We start from the raw sequence: 20604 nt of genomic DNA, 5'->3' as shown, positions 1-20604 counted from the left end.
ACCACGTTCAAAGAAACATCAACGTGGAACCTGTTGTTTTTGAAGACAAAATCTTACCTTCCCTTGAAGACATTCAATCAAGTGACCAATCGTCATTCGAGAGGGGATAGCATGGGGATTTATGATGATATCCGGAGTTATGCCTTCACAGGTGAAGGGCATATCCTACAAGGAAAATTTTAAGAGGCGTAAAGATGCTGGAATCTCTCAGAGCCAAAGCTAGAGCTGACACTGCTCAAGGGACTCTCTGTGTGTCCTAATTCTCTTCCACATGGTGGGTTAGCAAACACGAAAATTTAAAACAAAATCGAGTTATGGGAAATTTTAATGAATTTTTCAATACAACTCCAGGCACCTACCTCTTGTCTATACTGAATACCACAAGTACCCTTCTGACCATGCCGGCTGGCGAATTTGTCTCCAATCTGTGGAATTCTAACAGAGCGTACCTGATTACATACAAAAATAGGTTAGGAACAGAAATGCAATTAATTTCTAAAACTATCTACAGAATGAAGCTATACTCACCCTTATTTTACAAAATTTATATCCTTCCTGGTTGAGAGTCACCATAACTTGGTCCACGATGCCCGTCTCACTCGTTCTGAGGAAAGTGCTACAGTCTCTCTTGGTGTACCGGCGGTTGGTGCTCTCCAGTTCATCCTCGTTTTCAGGTAAGGTGACTGTTTTGCCTATGATAACGTCATCCCCTGATACACGAACGCCTGGAGCTATCAACCCATCATCATCCAACTTGTCGTAAATGGCATGCCTCATACCTGTGAGGAAACAGACAGGGAATTTTCTTAAAGGACACTAACGAAAAATATTTAAAATGCGTAATTCTCCCAACAAGCAGGAGAAACTACATACATAACTGATCCAAATCAGTGATAATTGACAGGAAATCCTGCTCATGACTGTCCTTATTCCAAACACTATAAACTTCTGCGCTCTGATACCATAGCTTATTAAAAAAAAAAAATCTACTATACCTGGGCATGGTGCCACATGCCCTAAATCCCAGCACTCAGGAGGCTGAAGCAGGTGGATCACTATCAGTTCAAGGGCAGCAAAGGCTACATAGCAAAAACCATTTCAACATGGGGGTGAAGAGGAAGAGGGTCTGGAGAGATGGATCAGCAGTTAAGATCACTAGCTGTTCCTCCAAAGGACCCAGGTTCAATTCTCAGCAGTCACATGGCAGCTCATAACTGTCTGTAACTCCAGTTGGATGCCCTCTTCTCGCTTCCATAGTCCTTGGACATACATGTAAGCAAAACACTCATACACAGAAGAAAAAAAAATTTAAAAAAAGAAGAAAGAAAGAAATCTACTAAGAAAGAAGAAAAAAAAAGGAACTTGGTAGAAAGTCAGATTCTACCAAGAGACATATTTCCTAGAGGCTTTCTTAAGTGTGCAGCCATTGTTACATAAGAAAGAATGCCTGTGTCCTTCATATAGTCTCCCACAGAAATCATGAGTTGTGCTCACCTTCACTCCCTAGACAGTTTCTCTGTGTAAAAGTCCTGGCTGTCACCGGGCGGTGGTGGCGCACGCCTTTAATCCCAGCACTCGGGAGGCAGAGCCAGGCGGATCTCTGTGAGTTCGAGGCCAGCCTGGGCTACCAAGTGAGTTCCAGGAAAGGCGCAAAGCTACACAGAGAAACCCTGTCTCGAAAAACCAAAAAAAAAAAAAAGTCCTGGCTGTCATGGAACTCACTCTGCAGACCACGCTGGCCTCAACCCTAGAGATCTGCCTGCCTCTGCCTCCAAAGTGCTGGGATCAAAGTAGTGTGCCACCACTGCCTGGCTGAGCTGTGCATCTTAATTCCACCTACGTTTAAGGAAACATACACACTACACCTCCCACAGGGTCAAACTGTGGCAGATAACCCATTTTCCTAGGAGATTCTATCAATCCCTGTAAGTACTTTTTAAGTACATTGTGCAAGTACTAACAAGATGAAACAGAACTGCTAGACATGTTTTCACCCTTTTTTAAATGTTTAGCAGTATTTCGCTGGTAACTCTCACAGCTTGCACCACAGTTTAGGGGACCCTGAAGAACAGGAACAAAGAGCACAGTGAGAACAGAACGCAGCTGGAGGCGTGGCCCACAAACCACACAGCCTCCCGTGCTTTCTCAACTGTTTTCCCACAGGCTGAAGGGAGGAAGTATCTGCAGTGGGAATGCTCTGAAGTCTAAGCTCTAAGAGAACCACAGGACACACTCCCACATCACAGAAGGACAGCCTGCAGCCTGGCAACACCACACAGGCCTTTACAGTAAGTGACCCGTAAACACCACAGTGTGACGTTGGTGCCTCTTACCCTGGCATGTCTCACGTGTAGGCTTCTCAAACACTTCTTCTTGATCAAATCCTTTCTTAGACTCCTGTTCTTTGTATGATCGGTAGAAAACAGACCTGAAAACAGAGTTCCAAAGGTGATTTCTAGTTTCTTTTAGTAAAGAGGGATTAGATTACAGCAATGGCATTTGGCTTAACTGACGTTTGGGAGACAATTTGAACCACAAAGCAGGGACAAGTCACAATGAACCAGGGTCAAGGTTCAGTCCCAAATGGGCTTTCCATGTAGCATCTGACTCACAACTGTAAACACCTGCCATCACAGGTAAGATCGGGAAGAACCCAGGTGCCTGAGTCCAGCCTCCTCCCAACAGAGATCCTCTCATAACAGGCCTGAGCAATGCCTACCCACATCTGCTCAGGTATCTCCACTGAGGCGATTTATAGGAAGCCATAAACACCCACGCTTCAGTCCTGGTGCTAGCCTATAAATTACACAGGGAGAAAATGTCCTCTCTAAATTCCCTGTGTTTTAAGCAACCTTTTCATGCTAGATATTTAAGATTAATCTTTTTGTCATTAAAGGAGAAAAACAGGAAGCCAAATGTGGTGGTGTACTTTGTAACCCCAATACTCAGAAGACAGAGGCAGAAAGAAGGACTGCCATGACTTCAAAGTCAGTTTAGACTACATAGTAAGGTCAAGGCCAGCCTGAACTATATAGCAAACAAACAACTACAATTGTATATTGAACAAACAAGAATACAAAGAAAACACACCATAATTTTACCAATTATTTTGGAATTCTAAGGTTCTTTTGTATTACCTAAATGCAAATATATATTTGCTTACAACAGAAAAACATTTAAAATATGACATCTGAAAACCCAGAGGCACAAGAATCACTGTCTGAAGCTGTGTGACACAGTGATCAAAGAAATAGAACAAAGGACACTCAACTATAGCTTGTGTGATATTTCTGCTTTTTTTTTTTTTTTTTTGGTTTTCCGAGACAGGGTTTCTCTTGTGTAGCTTTGCGCCTTTCCTGGATCTCACTTGGTAGCCCAGGCTGGCCTCGAACTCACAGAGATCCGCCTGCCTCTGCCTCCCGAGTGCTGGGATTAAAGGCGTGCGCCACCACCGCCCGGCAATATTTCTGCTTTTTGATTAGAGCAGTCAAATCCATTCTTAAAAAACTTTTTTTTAAAAAATGTATTTCCACTGTATCTGTGTTTCAACAAATTTTACCACAAGCTGACCTGAAAAAGCCTCGATCCACCGCTGAACGATTCATGATAACAGAGTCTTCTTGATTATAGCCCGTGTATGATGCAATAGCCACAATTGAGTTGATTCCTGCAGCACATTGAATAACACACATTAAAGGACCATCTGGGCAGCAGGGAAACCTACCCTTTCTTTGAAATCCATTTTCTTCAATCACACCTGTCACAAACGTTTGGATGCTGTGTCCTGGAAATTGTCGATGTCTCTTCCTCCCTGAACCACTACTCTGCTGGCTAGAGGCCCCCCCCAAACTGTCACTCCCTTGACTCCACCCTTACTCTTAGTAGCTCTCATCCAAGTCAGTGTGTAGTCAGAGTGCTTCCCCAATCCTACAGAAAAGAGCTCTGTACCTTATTATTACTATTATTATTATTCTCATGGATCAAAGGTAAGGAAGTAAGTGTGACCCCAAAGTGAATAAGCAATGGCCTCAAGCCTGAGACCCTTGCCTCCTAACTTCCAGTTTTAAATATGAAACTGGTCCTACCCTGCTGCGCTCTCCCCACACCACCACGGAGTGCCGCAGTCTTTCCAGACACAATTAACTCTTAGTACTGCTGCCCAGACTACTTTTCCTGATAAAGAGCTGGGTCTATCATCTGACACTCGGGCGAGGCTGAGGCAGGAGGATCACTCTAGCTCAGGAATTTGTAAACAGCCTGGGCAACATAAGATCATCCAGTCTTTAGAGTATAGGGAAGGAGGAACGGAAGAGGGAAGATGGACTAGGGAGGGAGAGAAGGGAACAAGAGAAGAAAGGCGGCCAGCACATGGCTCAAAGGGTAAAGGCATTTGCTGTGCAAGCCTGGCAGCCCGAGCTTGACCCCAGAACTGTCCCTATGATCATATGCACGGCATGGCACCCACACACAGTGTGATAAATAACAGAGACTGGTTATTGCAAAGAATTAAGAAGCCAGGAATGCTGGCCCATAGTATTCCCAGCACTCAGAAGACGTAAGTAGAAAAATCAGTCTATACTACATAGTGAGCCAGCCTGGTCTACAAGAGACTTTTCTCAAATAAAAAAGAAAATTGTTAACACAGCATAGCATAGTAAATTAAAGTATTAAAAAGTGTTGAAACTGAAGAAAGCACTAGACGATCCATGAAATCACAGGTCCACGGATCAGCCGATTTAATACTGTGGAAATGGCCACCATACCAAGGGAAAGCTACACGTTCATTGCTTTACCAACAAAATTCCCAGTGCCATTCTTCAGATACAGAAAAAGCAATCTTACCATTCATTTGAAAGCACAAGACAAGGCAATCTGGAGCATAAAAAGTACTACCTGATTTCAAATTATACTGCAGAGCCAAAGTAACAAAAATATGAAAAATCAGACACAGGGATCAATGGAATAGAAAAGAGGACACTCAACTATAGCTTGTGTGGTATTTCGATTGTGTTCTGAAGAAGCTTACTTGCAATCAGAGGGCAGAGCTAGCCACTAGCTGACCAAAATTAACCATAGAGGTTTGGAGGACTGTAGACAGAGAGGAGAAAGGAAGTAGTAAGTTGGGGCAGGGAGAGGATCTCAACTCCTCCCCACCCCTCTTTGGATGCCAGAACAGTAAAGGTAGGAGGCGACTGGTGGCTACTTCCTATTTCTCTGATCTTTCAGGTTCTTACCCTGATAAAGATTAACTGGATTAAGCTTCAACAGCTACCTAATTTTTCAGGGGTTTTGTTTGCTTTCTAAGATAGGGTCTACTTTGTAAACCTGACTAATCTGGTATTCAATACATAAACCAGGCTGGCCTCAAACTGCATAAGATCTTCATGCCTCTGCCTCCCAACTGTCGGGCTGATGGTAACTCCAGTACCAGGGATCTGACCATTCTTTCCGCCTCTGTGGACACTGCATGCATGTGGTGCACAGACATACATGCAGGCAAGACATTCTCACACACAAATTCAAATAAGTAAATCTTTAAATGATTCAAGGACTTCAACCTAAGATCCTAAAACTCAGAAACAGTTTCAGGAAAAATGTGGGGAGTACACTTCAACATATCTGCCTCCCAAGTGCTGGGATTAAAGGCATGCACCACCACTGCCAAGCTATTGTATGCAATGTTAATCTTCCCAAGCACCTCCCCTTGAAGCATCTTTTTTTTTTAAATAATTTATTTATTTTTATTTTATGTGCATTGGTGTTTTTGTCTGTGTGAGGGTAACTCCTGGAAGTGGAGTTACAGACAGGAATTGAACCTGGGTCCTTTGGAAGGGCAGTCAGTGCTCTTAACCACTGAGACATCTCTCCAGCCCCCTTAAAGCATCTTGAACATGGCAAAATCTTAAAAAACAAAGCACAAACTGAACAAAGAGCAACAGAACCTGCTGGCAGCTCTCTAAAGCGCAGATATTCCATAGACCGAGTAGTCACCAGTGGTTTCTGAGGATAATAGAGAACATGGGCCAAGGTGTCCATCCGAACATGGAAGTTGGTGATATAAACTCCCATAGCCTGCTTGCCCATAGCGGACTGGTACGTGTTCCTAGGAGACTAATGGTAAAAACAAAAAATAAAAACAATGAATATTTAGTAACAAATCAGAAAAATAACTGGTTAATAAGTTTCTGACTTTTTTCTCAAAGACAGATAAGAACCACTTCCAGCTAAACAAAAACAAGAGGAGGCCACTGCAGTCTGAGTGAAAAACGCCCCTGGAGTCGGCATTTCCAACACTTGGTTCCCAGGTGATGGTGCTGTCTGGGGAAGTACATCACTGGGGCCAGCTTTGACATGTCAAAGCCACATACTACCCCACTCTGCACTCTGCTCCATGTTTTTGGATAAGCATGTGAGCTCCCAGGTTCCTACTCCTCTGCCTCTGCTCCTCCAACATGGACTCTTATGCCCTCTGGAAGCTGAACCCAAAATAAACTCCTTTCCTTAAGTTGCCTTTGGTCAAGGTATTTTATCAGAGCAACAGAAAAGTAACTAATACACATGTCCACATGCTGATTGTGTAGGAATTCACACCTTTTGACAAGATTTCGTACTAATTCCTAATATTCATTACTTCCCCGATTCCTTGTGAATCAGGACATAAGTACTACCAACCTGGTTATGATCAGGAAAAGGAATAATAGATGCACAGACGCCAAGAATCATTGATGGGTGAATCTCACAGTGGGTGTATGTGGAACAATAAGCTACTTCTTTCTCCTGTAAATCATCTGGAGTCATTGCAAGCATCACTGTTTCTTCTTCCAGGGTATCAATGTATTCTACTACCCCACTGGCCACCAGATCCTGCCAACTAAAAAAAATTCACTCAGTTTCCTGAAATACTTTAATACAAAGCCTACTGCATAACAACTACTTCTAGTTGTGTTTGTACTAATATGAGAAGAATTTGAATAGATATAGGATTGTTAGTGGAAAAAAAAACCAAAAACTATTATTTACTTTGTTTTAAAGATCTACACTTGAGGAGTCGGGGTGGGAAGTAGATAATATATAGAATAAGATCTGATAGAATACATATCCACTTGTTACTCCTATTTATTTGTGGAAAGGACATTATTTAAAAAATGGCAAAATTGGCACGTATAAATGTTCACTTTTTTTACTATACATGTTATTTTACAATATACAGACTTATACTACTATTAAAAGTAAAATTTTAAAGCAAGTTCATCTTTTTTATTATATTTCTTATTAATGCAAGGAGTGGTGGCACAATACCTATACTCCCCATAAGCAGGAAGTTGAAGCAGGAAGCTCATACTTCACTGTGTGTTCTAGGTCAGCCTGGCCTATACAGCAAGAATGGTCCCCCAAAAAAGATATTACTCACATGTACTATGTTCTGCACTACACAAGTTATTTCTCATTATATTTTAACAAAACTTTCACACTTCAACACAAACCCAACAAATACAAATAATAACAAAAATAAATAAATAAATAAGAAAAATAGGGGGCTGAGAGATGGCTCAGCAGTTAAGAGCATTGGCTGCTCTTCTAGAGGACCCAGGTTCAATTCCCAGCACCCACAGGGCAGCTCACACAGATACACATGCAGGCAAAGCACCAATGCATATAAAATAAAATAAAAATCTTTACATAAAAAGTGTGATTGTTGACGGTGAAGCTTCTCCGAGGGCACTGAAAGTATTCAGTGACAGTGGCTGCACCACCTCATCATTAAACTAAAATCCTCACCTGTAGACTTTCCACCAGTTTTTGAATGCACATACTTTTTCCTCACGCCACGAGCTTACCTGTAGTTGTTATATTCTCTCTCTTTCAACTGGTCAATGTGTCTCTTCTTCAAGAGCAGCTTTTGTTTTTCCACAATCAGAAGTGGTCTACAGATACGGCCTGCATCTGTATAGATCCGAATCTCCCGCTCCCGAATATCTCTGATCATAGAAACCTAAATATAAAAGAAAAAACAATCTCATGAACTTTCACTTTTTTGTATGATTACAACTCAGCAAAAAATACACCATCACAGTGGGCACAATGGGGTTCACCATCTGGAAGCTGAGTTGGGGGGGCTCACTTGATCCCACATGGTCACCAACATGGGCAATGGAAAGACTCCATCTCAAAAAGAGTTGGAGAGGCTGTTTAGCAGTTAAGATCACTTGCTGCTATTTCAGAGGACCCAAGTTCAGCTCCCAGGACCCACGCAGTGACTGAGAACCATCTGTCATTCCAGGTCTAGAGGATCTTTCACCCCTTCTGGCTTCTACAGGTACCAGCCACACACATGGAGCACATATATACATGAAGGCAAACATGTAAAATAAAAGGGCTGAGTGTAACAGGTCTTTCTTTTATATCACTAGCTCTTTCCTCAGTAAGTCTGACTTCCTCTACATCTGGCTAGCGAATCCTCCTGCCTCAGATTCTTTCCCAGAGTTCCTATCTCTGCCCAGAAGTCCTGCCTACCCTCTTCCTGCACAGCTTCTGGCCATTCAGCTCTTAACTAAACCGATCAGAAGGTGCCTCAGGCAAGTGAGGAAGGGCAGAGGCACATCTTCACAGAGTGTACAAAAGATTGTCCCAACAGCTAAGGACACATACAGCTCAGAGGTAGAGAGTTTGCCTTCGCATGTGTGAGGCCCTAGGTCTGCTCTTTCAACACTATACACATGCAGCAGCAACAACAATAAAAATTTAATAAGTAAAATAAATAAAACTACTAAACTTGAGGTGAATCAAGTACTAAACAAACAGATAAACCTTAAGTTACCAAAGTTAATCTATTTCTTAAAAAGGTGTAACTGTAAAACTCATGAGTGAAAAAATCTAACCCTAAGTATTCAGCTGAATAATATCTGGAAGTAAGCGTGCACAAGTCAATGAAAAATGACATATATAGAAAGTTCTTATTTTAGATTCGTTTGTTTACTTGTTTTGTTTTCTTCTTGTACTGGAGAATGAGCCAGGCCCTAGAATATGCCAGACAAATGCTCTACCACTGAGCTACGGTCCCAACTCTTATTTTAGTACTTTACTAATTACATGTATTTCCAAGGAATTCCTTTTTTTTTTTTTTTTTTTTGGAGACAGGGTTTCTCTGTGTAGCTTTGGAGCCTTTCCTGGAGGCTCTTTGGAGACCAGGCTGGCCTCGAACTCACAGAGATCCGCCTGCCTCTGCCTCCCAAGCGCTGAGATTAAAGGCGTGCACCACCACTGCCCAGCTCCAAGGAATTCTTTATGCAGAGCAGGCTGGTCTTAAATGCCCAAAAATCCTCTGCCTCCAGAACACTGGGATTCAAGACATACACACCATGCCCAGCTACTGTTCTGTCTTAGCCATACTTTCCCATTTATTCCAAAGCCTGACTTTCTCAGCTAGCAGAAAATGGCTTAAAATCCACCCAGAGCAGCTAGCAGCCACGGGTGATTGCTGAGTACTTGAAATACGACCATTTTGAATTGAAATGTGCTGCAAGAATAAATTTTAAAAAGATACTAATACATTTTAAATGTAAAACATTACACTCGCAATTTTATATCGGTAATGTTTGAAGGGCAACATTTTGGATGTATCAATCAAATAAAATACATTGTTAAAAATTATTTCATGTTTCTGCTTTACTTTTTTAATGTGACTACTGAAAAATTGTGTATATAGTTCATTTTGTATTTCTACTAGATGGTGCTGGTATTTTGAGAAAATGTGCAATTCAAGACTTATGAATTACTAATAGCACTACAGAAATTGAAGTGCTTATATATGTAAAGAAGTCAAAAAGGAAACTCCATTTCCAGTGAATTACTAACTCAAATATATAATCTTAGAAGTCAAGGCAGGTGGCGGTGGCGGCGGCGGCCTTTAATCCCAGCTCTCAGGAGGCAGAGGCAGGCGGATCTCTTGAGTTTGAGACCAGAGTCTATAGCACTAGTTCCAGGACAGCCAGGGCTTCACAGAGAAACCCTGTCTAACAAAACTAAACAAAAGTCAATGAATGGAATAAACTAATTGCCCAAAAGTTGAAAAATTGAAAACTGGGTCATACTTCCCCATAAAATTACTATTAAAAAGGTGAAATCAAGGGCTGCAGAGATGGCTCAGAGGTTAACAGCACTGGCTGCTCTTCCAGAGGTCCTGAGTTCGATTCCCAGCAACCACATGGTGGCTCACAACCATCTATAATGAGATCTGGTGCCCTCTCCTGGCAGGCAGGCATACAGGCAGACAGAACACTGTATACATGGTAAGTATATAATTAAATCTTTAAAGAAATCAAGGCCAGTGTGGGGCAAAAGTGCTTACTCACAAGCCTGATGACGTGGGTTCAATCCCCAGAACTCACTTAACAGAAAGAGAAAACTGACCCCCCCCACAGTTGTATCCATGGTACATATCCACATGTGCACACGTACACACACAAAATACAGACAGATGATAGATGAGCTTTTTTAAGGTTTTAAAATAAAAGATAAATAAAAAGGCAGGTAACGTCTTAACATTAGCCTAAAGTATCAGACTACTGATACTATACTTGACAATTCAAGAAGTCCAGTTCAAAGGGAGTTGCCAGTAAGAGTTTTCACTAATCTTGTGTCGTCTCTACAAATCTCATACAGCACACCCTTTTAGCTAATTACAGACTCCTACTTCAAAACTGGAGCTGTAGCTCAGTGGAAGAGCATCTGCCTATGTTAAACACGGCCATGGGTTCAATTTATCCACACCGTAAAAGAAGGAAAAGAGGATTCTTACTTCAGATACAATGATGTCCATCTGACGCCGTAACTTCCTAAGTGTGTTCATGAGTTGTTCAGGATCTTTGTGGATACCAACCCAGCAGCCGTTAACAAAAATCTTGGTTGCACTAAATGAAAAACCAAAAGCATTCCACACTTAGCAGTTGTGTACTAACTACAACTTAGTAATCCACAGCAGTTTAAAGAGAAAACTCATCTGTACACACTCAGCAATAGCTGCAGGAGAAATTTCTTCTAAATTCTCCATGCTCCATTCTTCTAAAAATTCCAAAATCGGAGAAGGTTGAGATCCAACTGAAATATAAGCCATCAGGGCTAAATTCTTCACAAGTCCTACAGCATGGCCCTAAGGAACAAGCCACATAATTAACAGTAGTTCTACATGCCTATACAAATTGTTTGCTACAAACATTTTACTTTCAATTTGGCTTCAAGCTATACATTTAACTTTCTAAGAAAAAGATTACAAAAAAATTTATTTTAAACCATGATGCATAATTAAATTATGATGCATAATTAAATTATGATGCATAATTCTTGACGTAATTACGATATATAATTAATTTTAAAAAATGTTTCTTAGCATACATCAATTACACATTTCATTATGGCATTTTTATTCATGTAAAAGATCTACATCTTTTTAAAGGTTTTTATTTTTAATTCAAGGTTGGGGATGTGCACATAAGTGCAAAGCTAAAAGGGAATGTAGGATCACCGGGAGATGAAGTAAGAGGCAGTTGTTATCTGCCTGACATGGGTACTGGGAACCAAACTCGGATCCTCTGCAAGAGCAGTACGTATTCTTAACCTCTGAGCCAGCTGTCCAGCCACTACATAACACATTTTGATCATATCCAATCCCCTTTCTCCTCTCTTGCCTCCCTCTCACACCTCCCTCTCACTACTAATCCCTTCTTCTTTCCAACTAGGAAACTACTTGTCTTGCTCCATCAGGGCTGCTTACATGTACACTTTACCTGTGGCTACACCACTAAAGAAAATGTCTCTCCTGCCTCCATCAACCAATGTCTTGTTAGCAAACTTTTAAACTGAACATTAACCATAATGTATTACCTCTGGGGTCTCAGCAGGACACACCATTCCCCACAATGTATTATGCAACTGTCTTGGCTTCGCTAGCTTGCCATCTCTACCAATAGGAGAATTTAAACGACGCAGGTGAGAAAGAGTAGATGCAAAAGTCAGACGGTTTAATACCTAGAAAACAAAGGAGCAAATCTTTAAAATCTGAGGAAGCCCATAATCACATTATCATGTGAAGCAAAGCTCTGTTTTTATAATCTTTGTCTTTAATCTTTTCCTGGATAATCTTATTTACACCCATAACTTAACTACTCTTAATTTTAGCAGTGGTAGCACACATGTAACACACAGTTCTAAGAAACTACAGAAACACAGAAAGGGATTCCCTTTGTTTTTTAAATCACATTTATTGGGTGGAAGGAGGTAAATGAGGCAGTAAGAGGACAACTTGCAAAAGCAGATTCTCTCCTTCCACTACAGGGATCAAATGCAGCTATCAGATTAGGCAGCAAGCATCTCTACCCAGCAAGCTAGCTCACTGGTCCCAATTTTCTTTTGGCAATTATTTTATTCTTTGCTGTCTCTTAGCCCTAGGACAGACAGTAGTTGGTATGTGTTAGCTACTAACAAGTGTTAAAAGTATATGCTGTCAATTCATACCCTTTGACTACAGAAGTCACCATTAAGTCAGAACTAATCCCAGCACTTTCTCCAGGCAGAGGCCTCTGAATGGAACAGATGCAAATACCAACTCAAATCCTTGTAAGACATGAAGCAAAGGAATACAGCCCCTTTCCTGTGTTATTGGCATCTCTAACCTTCTTCCTCAGTTTCCAGAATTACTGAAACAGATGCATCTACATCACTCATCCATTTAAAAAGTAGTAAACTTTTTAAAACACACTGCCACTGCCTACAGAAATCATGTTCTAAAACACCTTCTCAACGACGTTCCAAACACTTCTCCCCTACTGTCTCCGAATAGTACCCTCCTCAGGAAAGCCATAAAGCCTGCCCAATGCCTTGGGCCACTAGACCACCAACAGAACCAAAGTTCTTCCTCACCTTGCTCTGCCTAATGAACTGTTAGCACTTTACTAAAAGCTATCTGACCCACTTCTACGAAGAACTGTCCTCTTTTCCATGTATTACAGAGTTTTCCACCATTCAACTAGCCAATCACTAAGTCTCATAAACCAGGCGGTGGTGGCGCACGCCTTTAATCCCAGCACTCGGGAGGCAGAGCCAGGTGGATCTCTGTAAGTTTGAGGCCAGCCTGGGCTACCAAGTGAGTTCCAGGAAAGGCGCAAAGCTACACAGAGAAACCCTGTCTCGAAAGAAAAAAAAAACCGAAGTCTCATAAAATTCACATGGGGGGCTGGAGAGACGGCTCAGTGGTCAGAGTACTTTCTGCTCTTCCAGAGGTTGGTTCCCAGCACCCATGTCACAGGGCTCAAGGCTGCCTATAACCCTAGCACCAAAGAACCTGGCCCCATCATCTGACCTCCACAGGGAAGTACACACACACAGATAAACATAAAATTTTACATTTTTTAAAACTACTTTCTCAATATTCCTTAGAACTGACTCTATCAATACAAAACTGCTGTAATCCAGGCCCCAATTGTTTCACACCTGGTCTACTGATCACTTGTTTTCATACAGCCGACTCTGCAGAGATACCCAGAAGACAAATATGTCACACCTCACCCCCATGAGCTCTTCTCCGCTCACCTCTCCAGCGGGCTTTCCTAACCTTGCACTTGGTTTAAAATCCCCACTGCTCCAGCTCCCCCAGCGTACACCACACTCTCTGCTGCCTCTTCCTTTCCCTCAGGATGTTACGATGCTTTTCTGCAGCTTCTTTGTGAGCTGTTACTTCTGTCCTCCTCATTCCTCAATGTGCTCAACACTGAGCTCAGGTGGGACCTCCCCTTAGCCTTTTCACCTCTCAGGCTCAATGAGTATCTTGTCAGCATTCCCAGAGTAGCTTATATAACTCTCTCTAATACTTACAGAGCCTTCTTTTAGTTATGTTTATTGGCAAGTGTAAACAGTAAACTGCTGGAGATAAGAGATTGTGCTTTATCCATCTTTGAATCTTTAATGAGCTAGTACCTGACATACCACAGGGCCAATGGCAATCACTGAGCTGAATTCACAATGTAGCATTTATCACACTCTACTCAGGCCATCTAAAGAGCTACATATGCATGAATCTGTTTCCTCAGTAGATGCTGATGACCTCCTGGAGGGTGGGATAGTATCTAATTCATGTTCTGAGGACAGAATTACAAGTACACTAAATAAATCCTTACTGAATGAAAAGCAACTACAAACTGCAGAGCTTAGCTATCAGCAGCCTCCCAGCAGCCTCTTAAAGTATCTATGTTTCTAGGGATCAGGAACTTAAAATTGGAATCTGAATGCCAAATCAATCAGGTAATACTGATACTAGCTAGCTTAAAAAACTATGAAAATATGTACACTAAGCCTGGTGCACACCTCCAACCCCAACACTTAGGAGCAGAAACAAGAGGAATGTCTAAGTTCAAGGCCAGCCCAGCCTGGTAAGGAGACCTTATCTCCAAAAACTAGTTCTACAAAAGCTAAATGCCCAATGAGTATTTACAAAGCTTTTCTAGGTGGGCCAGTGGGTAAAAGGTTCCACACAGTTGAAGGTAAGACTCCCACACATTGTCATCCGACCACCACACATGCATTGTGGTGTGTGTATCCCCCTAACCATTTAAAATATTATTTTAAGAGAATTTTAGAGCTTTCCCTAGAGGATATAGCTCAGATGGCATGCATCTACCTCTGGGTTTAATCTCCAGTACCTCATAAAGGGGACACAGTGCTACACATTGGTAATCCTAGCACTTGGAAGGTAAAGGCAAAAGGATCAGAAATTCAAGGTCACCTTTAACTACATGGCAAATCTGAAGACAGCTGAGCTATATGAAACCCTATCTCAGTTAAAAATAATAAACCAACAGTTTTCCTCCACTATTGTACCTGCAGATAGGTACTATATTCATTATACATGCAACTGAATATAGAAATAAGGGTTGGGGTAGCGTAGCTCAGTGTTAGATCCTAGGTTTAAACTCCAGTATCTACAAAAATATATAGTTATATATAAATTTGGGCCTGGAAAGATGGCTCAGCACTTAAGAGCATGTACTACTCTTGCAGAGGACCTGGGTTCCAATCCTAGCACCTTTTCCTCAATGCCCTCTCCTGGGTTCAGTAGGATGCTGCATGAACTTGGTGCCCAGGAACTCACACATACATACACATGTGAATAAATAAAAGCTGGACATTGGTAGCATATGTCTTTAATCCCAGCACCGGGGAGGCAGAGGCAGGTGAATCTCTGTGTTCAAGGCCAGCCTAGTCTTTTTTGGTTTTTCAAGACAGGGTTTCTGTGTAGTTTTTGTGCCTGTCCTGGATCTCACTCTGTAGACAAGGCTGGCCTGGAACTCAGAGATTTGCCTGGCTCTGCCTCCCGAGTGCTGGGATTAAAGGCATGTGCCACCACCGCCCAGCTGGCCAGCCTAGTCTTATAGAGCAAGTTCCACGTCAGCCAGGGCTACACAGAGAAACCTTGTCTTAAAAAAAAGAAAGAAAAGAGAGAGAGAGAGAGAGAGAGAGAGAGAGAGAGAGAGAGAGAGAGAGAGAGAGAGAGAGAAAGAAAGAGAGAGAGAGAAAGAGAGAGAGAGAGAGAAAGAAAGAAAGGAAGGGAGAGAGAGAGAGAGAGAGAGAGAGAGAGAGAAGGAAGGAAGGAAGGAAGGAAGGAAGGAAGGAAGGAAGGAAGGAAGGAAGGAAGGAAGGAAGGAAGGAAGAAAGGAAGGAAAGAAAGAAAAGAAAGGAAATAAAACATGTTTTTTAAGGAACAGAGAAACATTGGAAGAACCACTTTTTGTCTTCTGACATAGGGCTCTCACTCTGTAGCACAGGCTAGCCTCAAACTTGAAGCAGTCTTATTGTCTCCTGCCTCCAGAGTACTAGGACTGCAAGTATGAGCCACCACACCAATTTTAAGAAGTATATTTTCAAATAAAGAGCATGCCTAGAAATTTTCTGGTTTAGTTTCTAATATGGAGCTTTTGAGATAAAAATTTTGCTGGCACAAGCTGTAATCCCAGGATTCTGGAGGCTAAGGAGAGATGAACACTAGTCTGAGGCCGGCCGGGGCTGTATATCGGGACCCTGTTTATTTCCCTGCCCTATGATAATGCCACTGGTTTCAGACGTTTTCAAATCCCAACTATTCTAGTTTACTGCCCTGAGTTTCCAAATTGCAAGCCAAAAACTTAACTAATGATGATGGGTAACTTAAGAAAAACTTTATCTGATTATTCAGAAACCCCTAGTAAATTTTACATCTGACCAAGGAAAACAAAAACAAAATCACTATGTTCAGTGAAATGAAGCACTGGCATCCCCGCAAGTCTTTCCCATGAATGCACAGGCACAATGTCACCTCACCTGGGACACGCCAGCTCTGGCTTGATGAGCTTTCTTCTGGTCACCCCAGTTCCCAGTGGCTAAAGAGTATTTTAGCCCATCAGATATGATTCTAGTTTTAATTGCCAGCTCCAAGTTAAAGTCCTTCCCACGATCAATAAACTTCTGTGCATAGATCCGTACTTCTTTCAGCAAATTCTTAAACATTCTATCAAATAAGACAGTGTTACTGTAAACATAGAAAAGCCTACAAAATTTTTCAACAGACAATTCCACCCACAAAAAAGGCCATGGCAGGGTAAGTCTGTATCACTCTTTTTGGGTTCATATACTCTATATACACATGTAGTAGAGAGAATAGTTAAGACAAAGTGCTTAAAGAAAAGTCTTTAGTGAGGCAATGATCAAAAAAGGCATTATGTACTGATCTAGGCATCTGAGGGAATGGGGCAGTTAATGAAAGTATCTCTGAAAGCATCTGGACGTGAGTTTAAATCCAAAGTATTTGTGTATAAGGAGACCATGGGAGCCGCTCTGGGACATTAAAGGAGACCCACCTATAAATGAAGTAATGAATTCTCTCTACTTAGGCACTGGCATTCTGTAATTCCTTACCCTCTAAATAAGAATGCTAGTAGAGGCCCAGCAAGATCCAATCTTTTGTTTCCATAGTGATCTCTGTCGTCTAGTTCTCTTCTACCCAAAGCTGCTAGAAGTAACCTATGAACCATATACCTAGAAGAGAAAATGAAAACTTCATTTTTGGCTTTTCTTGACATATCTCAACACATAGCTCATAAAGACCATCCTCAACTTTAAGGAGAACACTTATCTCAATTGTAACTTAGCAAAGATTCTCAAACAGTAAATTAACTTACCCCAAGAAATAGGCTTTCTTGGTCTCACAGAAATCACTGACGCCAACGTGAGGCAGCATTTCCTTCTGTAAGACTTCTTTTGCATATTTAATTCTTTTCTCCTTGGTAACACCAGGCTTTGCCCCTCTTGAACCAATGAAGTTTAAGGCGACATTCTGTTCTTGGATGACAAACGCTTCATCGAGAGATGGTTTAACCTACCAAGCAATTTACAGTAATTTTTTTTTCAGATATATATAGATATAAATTTTTTTTTCAGAGCTGAGGACCGAACCCAGGACCTTACACTTGCTAGGCAAGCGCTCTACCACTGAGCTAAATACCCAACCCCCGAGATTTATATTTTTACATAATATGACTTTATTAATATTAATTTTACCTAATGTGGAATAACTCTCTAACCTACTGCTAAAAAGTCAAGGGATCACAACATTTCAGACCTGAAAGGTTCCTTAGAGATATAGATCTGTCAAAATCCACCCAGTGTAAGCGATTCAGTTTCTCAAAAAATACAAGTAATTCCATTAATTTAAAAGTAGCACGTTTGCTTTTTATATTTTAATGACCAATGGTTTAAAACAAAAAACAAGTCATTTCTTCTAGATATTTCAAATATATTTAGAGAAGTTTCATGATACAATTAAAATTGGCAGAGCTACAAATGAATAGTTTTCTTTTCGGTGCTTGTAGGAAGAAGCACTTAACCTATAAATGAAATCACTCACTACACTGAAAAGGACTACTTTAACACTGCACTGTGGAACAGAGCTATACACCATTCCTGCTACTATCCATGGCCTCTGAGCAATCAAATTGATAGTTTCCTATCTAGGAAAGGGTTGGCTAAAATAATTCTTGCTAGGACTATAACTCACTGTCTGAGAACTTGCCTAGCATGTGAGGACCTACGTTTAATCTCCAGCACCCCTACTTCCACCCATCCCCCAAAAAACCCTTTTCCTAGGGCTGGAGAAATGGCTCAGAGGTTAAGAGCACTGGCTGCTCTTCCAGAGGACCCAGGTTCAATTCCCAGCACCCACATGGCAGCTCACAGCCATATGTAACTCCAGTTCCTAGGCTTCTGACACCTCACACAAACATGCAGGCAGAACACCAATTATATAAAATAAAAATTATTAAATTTTTTTCCCTGAGTTCTACTCCAATTTTAAAGTTCTCAATTTCCAATTGTACTCAATAGTAGACATAATAAGCAAGGGGTGGCACTAAGTAGTTTGGCATCTGTAATTACCCCTCAATCATAGATCCTATCATACATACGGAAATGCTTTTCTAGAATGTGACTCGAGTGTGTTCTCTTATTCATCCACAGTTCTAAACATACAAATCTAATTCTGGGACCAAAGGTCAGGAAAAAGCCACATACACCGTCAAGGCCAGACATGGTGGCACATGCCTGCAATCCCAGCACTGGAGAGACAGTCAAGAAGACTGACAGCCTGTTACACACAGTGCGATCTAGGCCAATCTGGGCAAAAAGCAAGACCCTGTCTCAAACAAAAACAGTAAAATTCCCAGATGTACAGTGAGTCAAGCAATTACTTTTTTTTTTTTTTTTTTGGTTTTTCGAGACCAAGTTTCTCTGTGTAGCTTTGTGCCTTTCCTGGAACTCACTTGGTAGCCCAGGCTGGCCTCGAACTCACAGAGATCTTCCTGGCTCTGCCTCCCGAGTGCTGGGATTAAAGGCGTTCGCCACCACGCCCGGCCAGACAATAATTTTCAAAAACCAATATACTTAAAGCAAATCAATTCTTTTACTTCACTGAGACAGGTTTGGTGGCAGACGCCTTCCCTTACTGACCCATCTGCTGGCCCTAATGCCACTATTATTATTAGTTTGTATGCTGTAAAGGCTGGGGACTACTCTGCAGAGATGGTTGTCTCCATCCACCTTTATACATGTTCTGGGTACTGAAGTTGTCAGGCTTTCAGTAAGAACTTTTATCTTCTGAGCCATCTTGTCAAATTAATTTATTTTTCAATTTCTTGATTTTAATAATTATACTATGTTGGGCAATGGTAACGCACACCTTTAATCCCACCACTTGGGAGGCAGAGGCAGGCGGACCTCTATGAGCTTGAGACCAGCCTGAACTACAGAGCAAGTTCCAGGACAGCCAGAGCTGTTACACGAAAGAAACCATGTCTCGTGAAACAAAACAAAACTATACTATGATTATATCAATGAATCTTCTGTTTCCTAGGAAACAAACACTGCACTACACCAGCATGACAGCTACAACTTATTCCCAAGTGGCCAGAAAGAGTAAGGCAGAAAATGTGACAAACCTAACTGAATCTGAGTAAACAAAGTTCTAGTACTATTCTTACAATTTCCCTGAAAGTTAGAGATTCTTTCAAACAGAAAGTTTAAAAACAAAAACCAGCCACCAACTGCTCCTCTTCCGTTTTTTCCTACACTGCACAGCCTGGCACTTTTGGCTTGCTCATGGCCGCTTCTTCATGCTGCTTCAGTGGTCTCCAGCGGCCTCCACTTTTCATGTCTCCTTACAGAGAACTGTTGGGAGGAGACTCGGCCGAACTGAGCTTCCACTACACGACGGTAAATGCACAGGTCTGTAGCAGGTACACCGCTCCTGAGAGCATGCCTGCTGCTTTAAGATCAGCGTAATCACAATCTCTAAGCTTCTTACAAACAGGAAACACGCATGTGCTTTCTCATTACCATTTCCATCATCTCTGGGTCTTCAAAGTCATAAATGATATGTTCTAAAATATCTCTATCAGACACAAAGCCTAGTGCTCTGAACACAATTATGATGGGAACTTCCTGCTTGATGTACGGTAAAGTTGCCACGATGCGCTGGCCAATAGCACTCTTCTTCGCACCCTAGAAAAGAAAATAAATGTGATCAGAACATAAACATACGAGAGCACAGAGAAACACAAAACAGCAAATGGCCCATTTAGTATATCTGTTACACATTTCAAAAGAAGCATGTCTATCCATTGTCCAAAGCTTCTTTTAAAAACCACTGAAATAGGCTTACTCGTTTTTTGTTTTTTAATTTGAGACAGGATCTCACTGTAGCCCAGCTGGCCTAGAACTCACAATGATCTGCCTGCCTCTGTCTCTGGAGTGCTGAGATTAAGGGTGTGCACCAACACACCCAGCAGGCTAACTGCTTTATGAACAAGCTGGTCATTTAAATCCAAGAGAACTTCAATTCTCTACTATCTGCTGCCAAGATTCTCTAAGAACCACCAAATACCACATCTGGAAATGACTTTGGCTGCCAAAGAATAAAAAAACGACTGTTACCTTGCCATCCCCTGTCCACAGTAGGAGGGGAACAAAAAATACAATGTGAGGGGTGCTGGCGAAATTGTTTGGTGGTTAAGAGCACTTGCTGTTCCTGCA

General features: G+C 41.6%; 1 protein-coding gene across 1 annotated transcript in view; it reads right to left on the bottom strand.

The window, feature by feature from the left end:
- Polr2b (RNA polymerase II subunit B) overlaps window positions 1–20604 on the bottom strand; it is a 43547-nt gene that overhangs the window by 9312 nt on the left and 13631 nt on the right. The window contains exons 7-21 of the mRNA XM_006985850.4: window positions 19909–20073; window positions 17202–17398; window positions 16939–17058; window positions 16345–16531; window positions 11881–12024; window positions 11010–11149; window positions 10799–10910; window positions 7839–7993; window positions 6673–6871; window positions 5943–6111; window positions 3571–3667; window positions 2334–2428; window positions 529–779; window positions 360–449; window positions 58–165 (exon numbers count right to left, since the gene is read on the bottom strand). Coding sequence (XP_006985912.1) covers window positions 58–165; window positions 360–449; window positions 529–779; window positions 2334–2428; window positions 3571–3667; window positions 5943–6111; window positions 6673–6871; window positions 7839–7993; window positions 10799–10910; window positions 11010–11149; window positions 11881–12024; window positions 16345–16531; window positions 16939–17058; window positions 17202–17398; window positions 19909–20073 — 2229 coding nt within the window. The remainder of the gene's footprint in view (window positions 1–57; window positions 166–359; window positions 450–528; window positions 780–2333; window positions 2429–3570; window positions 3668–5942; window positions 6112–6672; window positions 6872–7838; window positions 7994–10798; window positions 10911–11009; window positions 11150–11880; window positions 12025–16344; window positions 16532–16938; window positions 17059–17201; window positions 17399–19908; window positions 20074–20604) is intronic.

The sequence above is a fragment of the Peromyscus maniculatus genome, chromosome 10 (assembly GCF_049852395.1).
Source record: "Peromyscus maniculatus bairdii isolate BWxNUB_F1_BW_parent chromosome 10, HU_Pman_BW_mat_3.1, whole genome shotgun sequence".
Taxonomy (NCBI): domain Eukaryota; kingdom Metazoa; phylum Chordata; class Mammalia; order Rodentia; family Cricetidae; genus Peromyscus; species Peromyscus maniculatus.
This window is presented reverse-complemented; position numbering and strand designations above follow the sequence as displayed.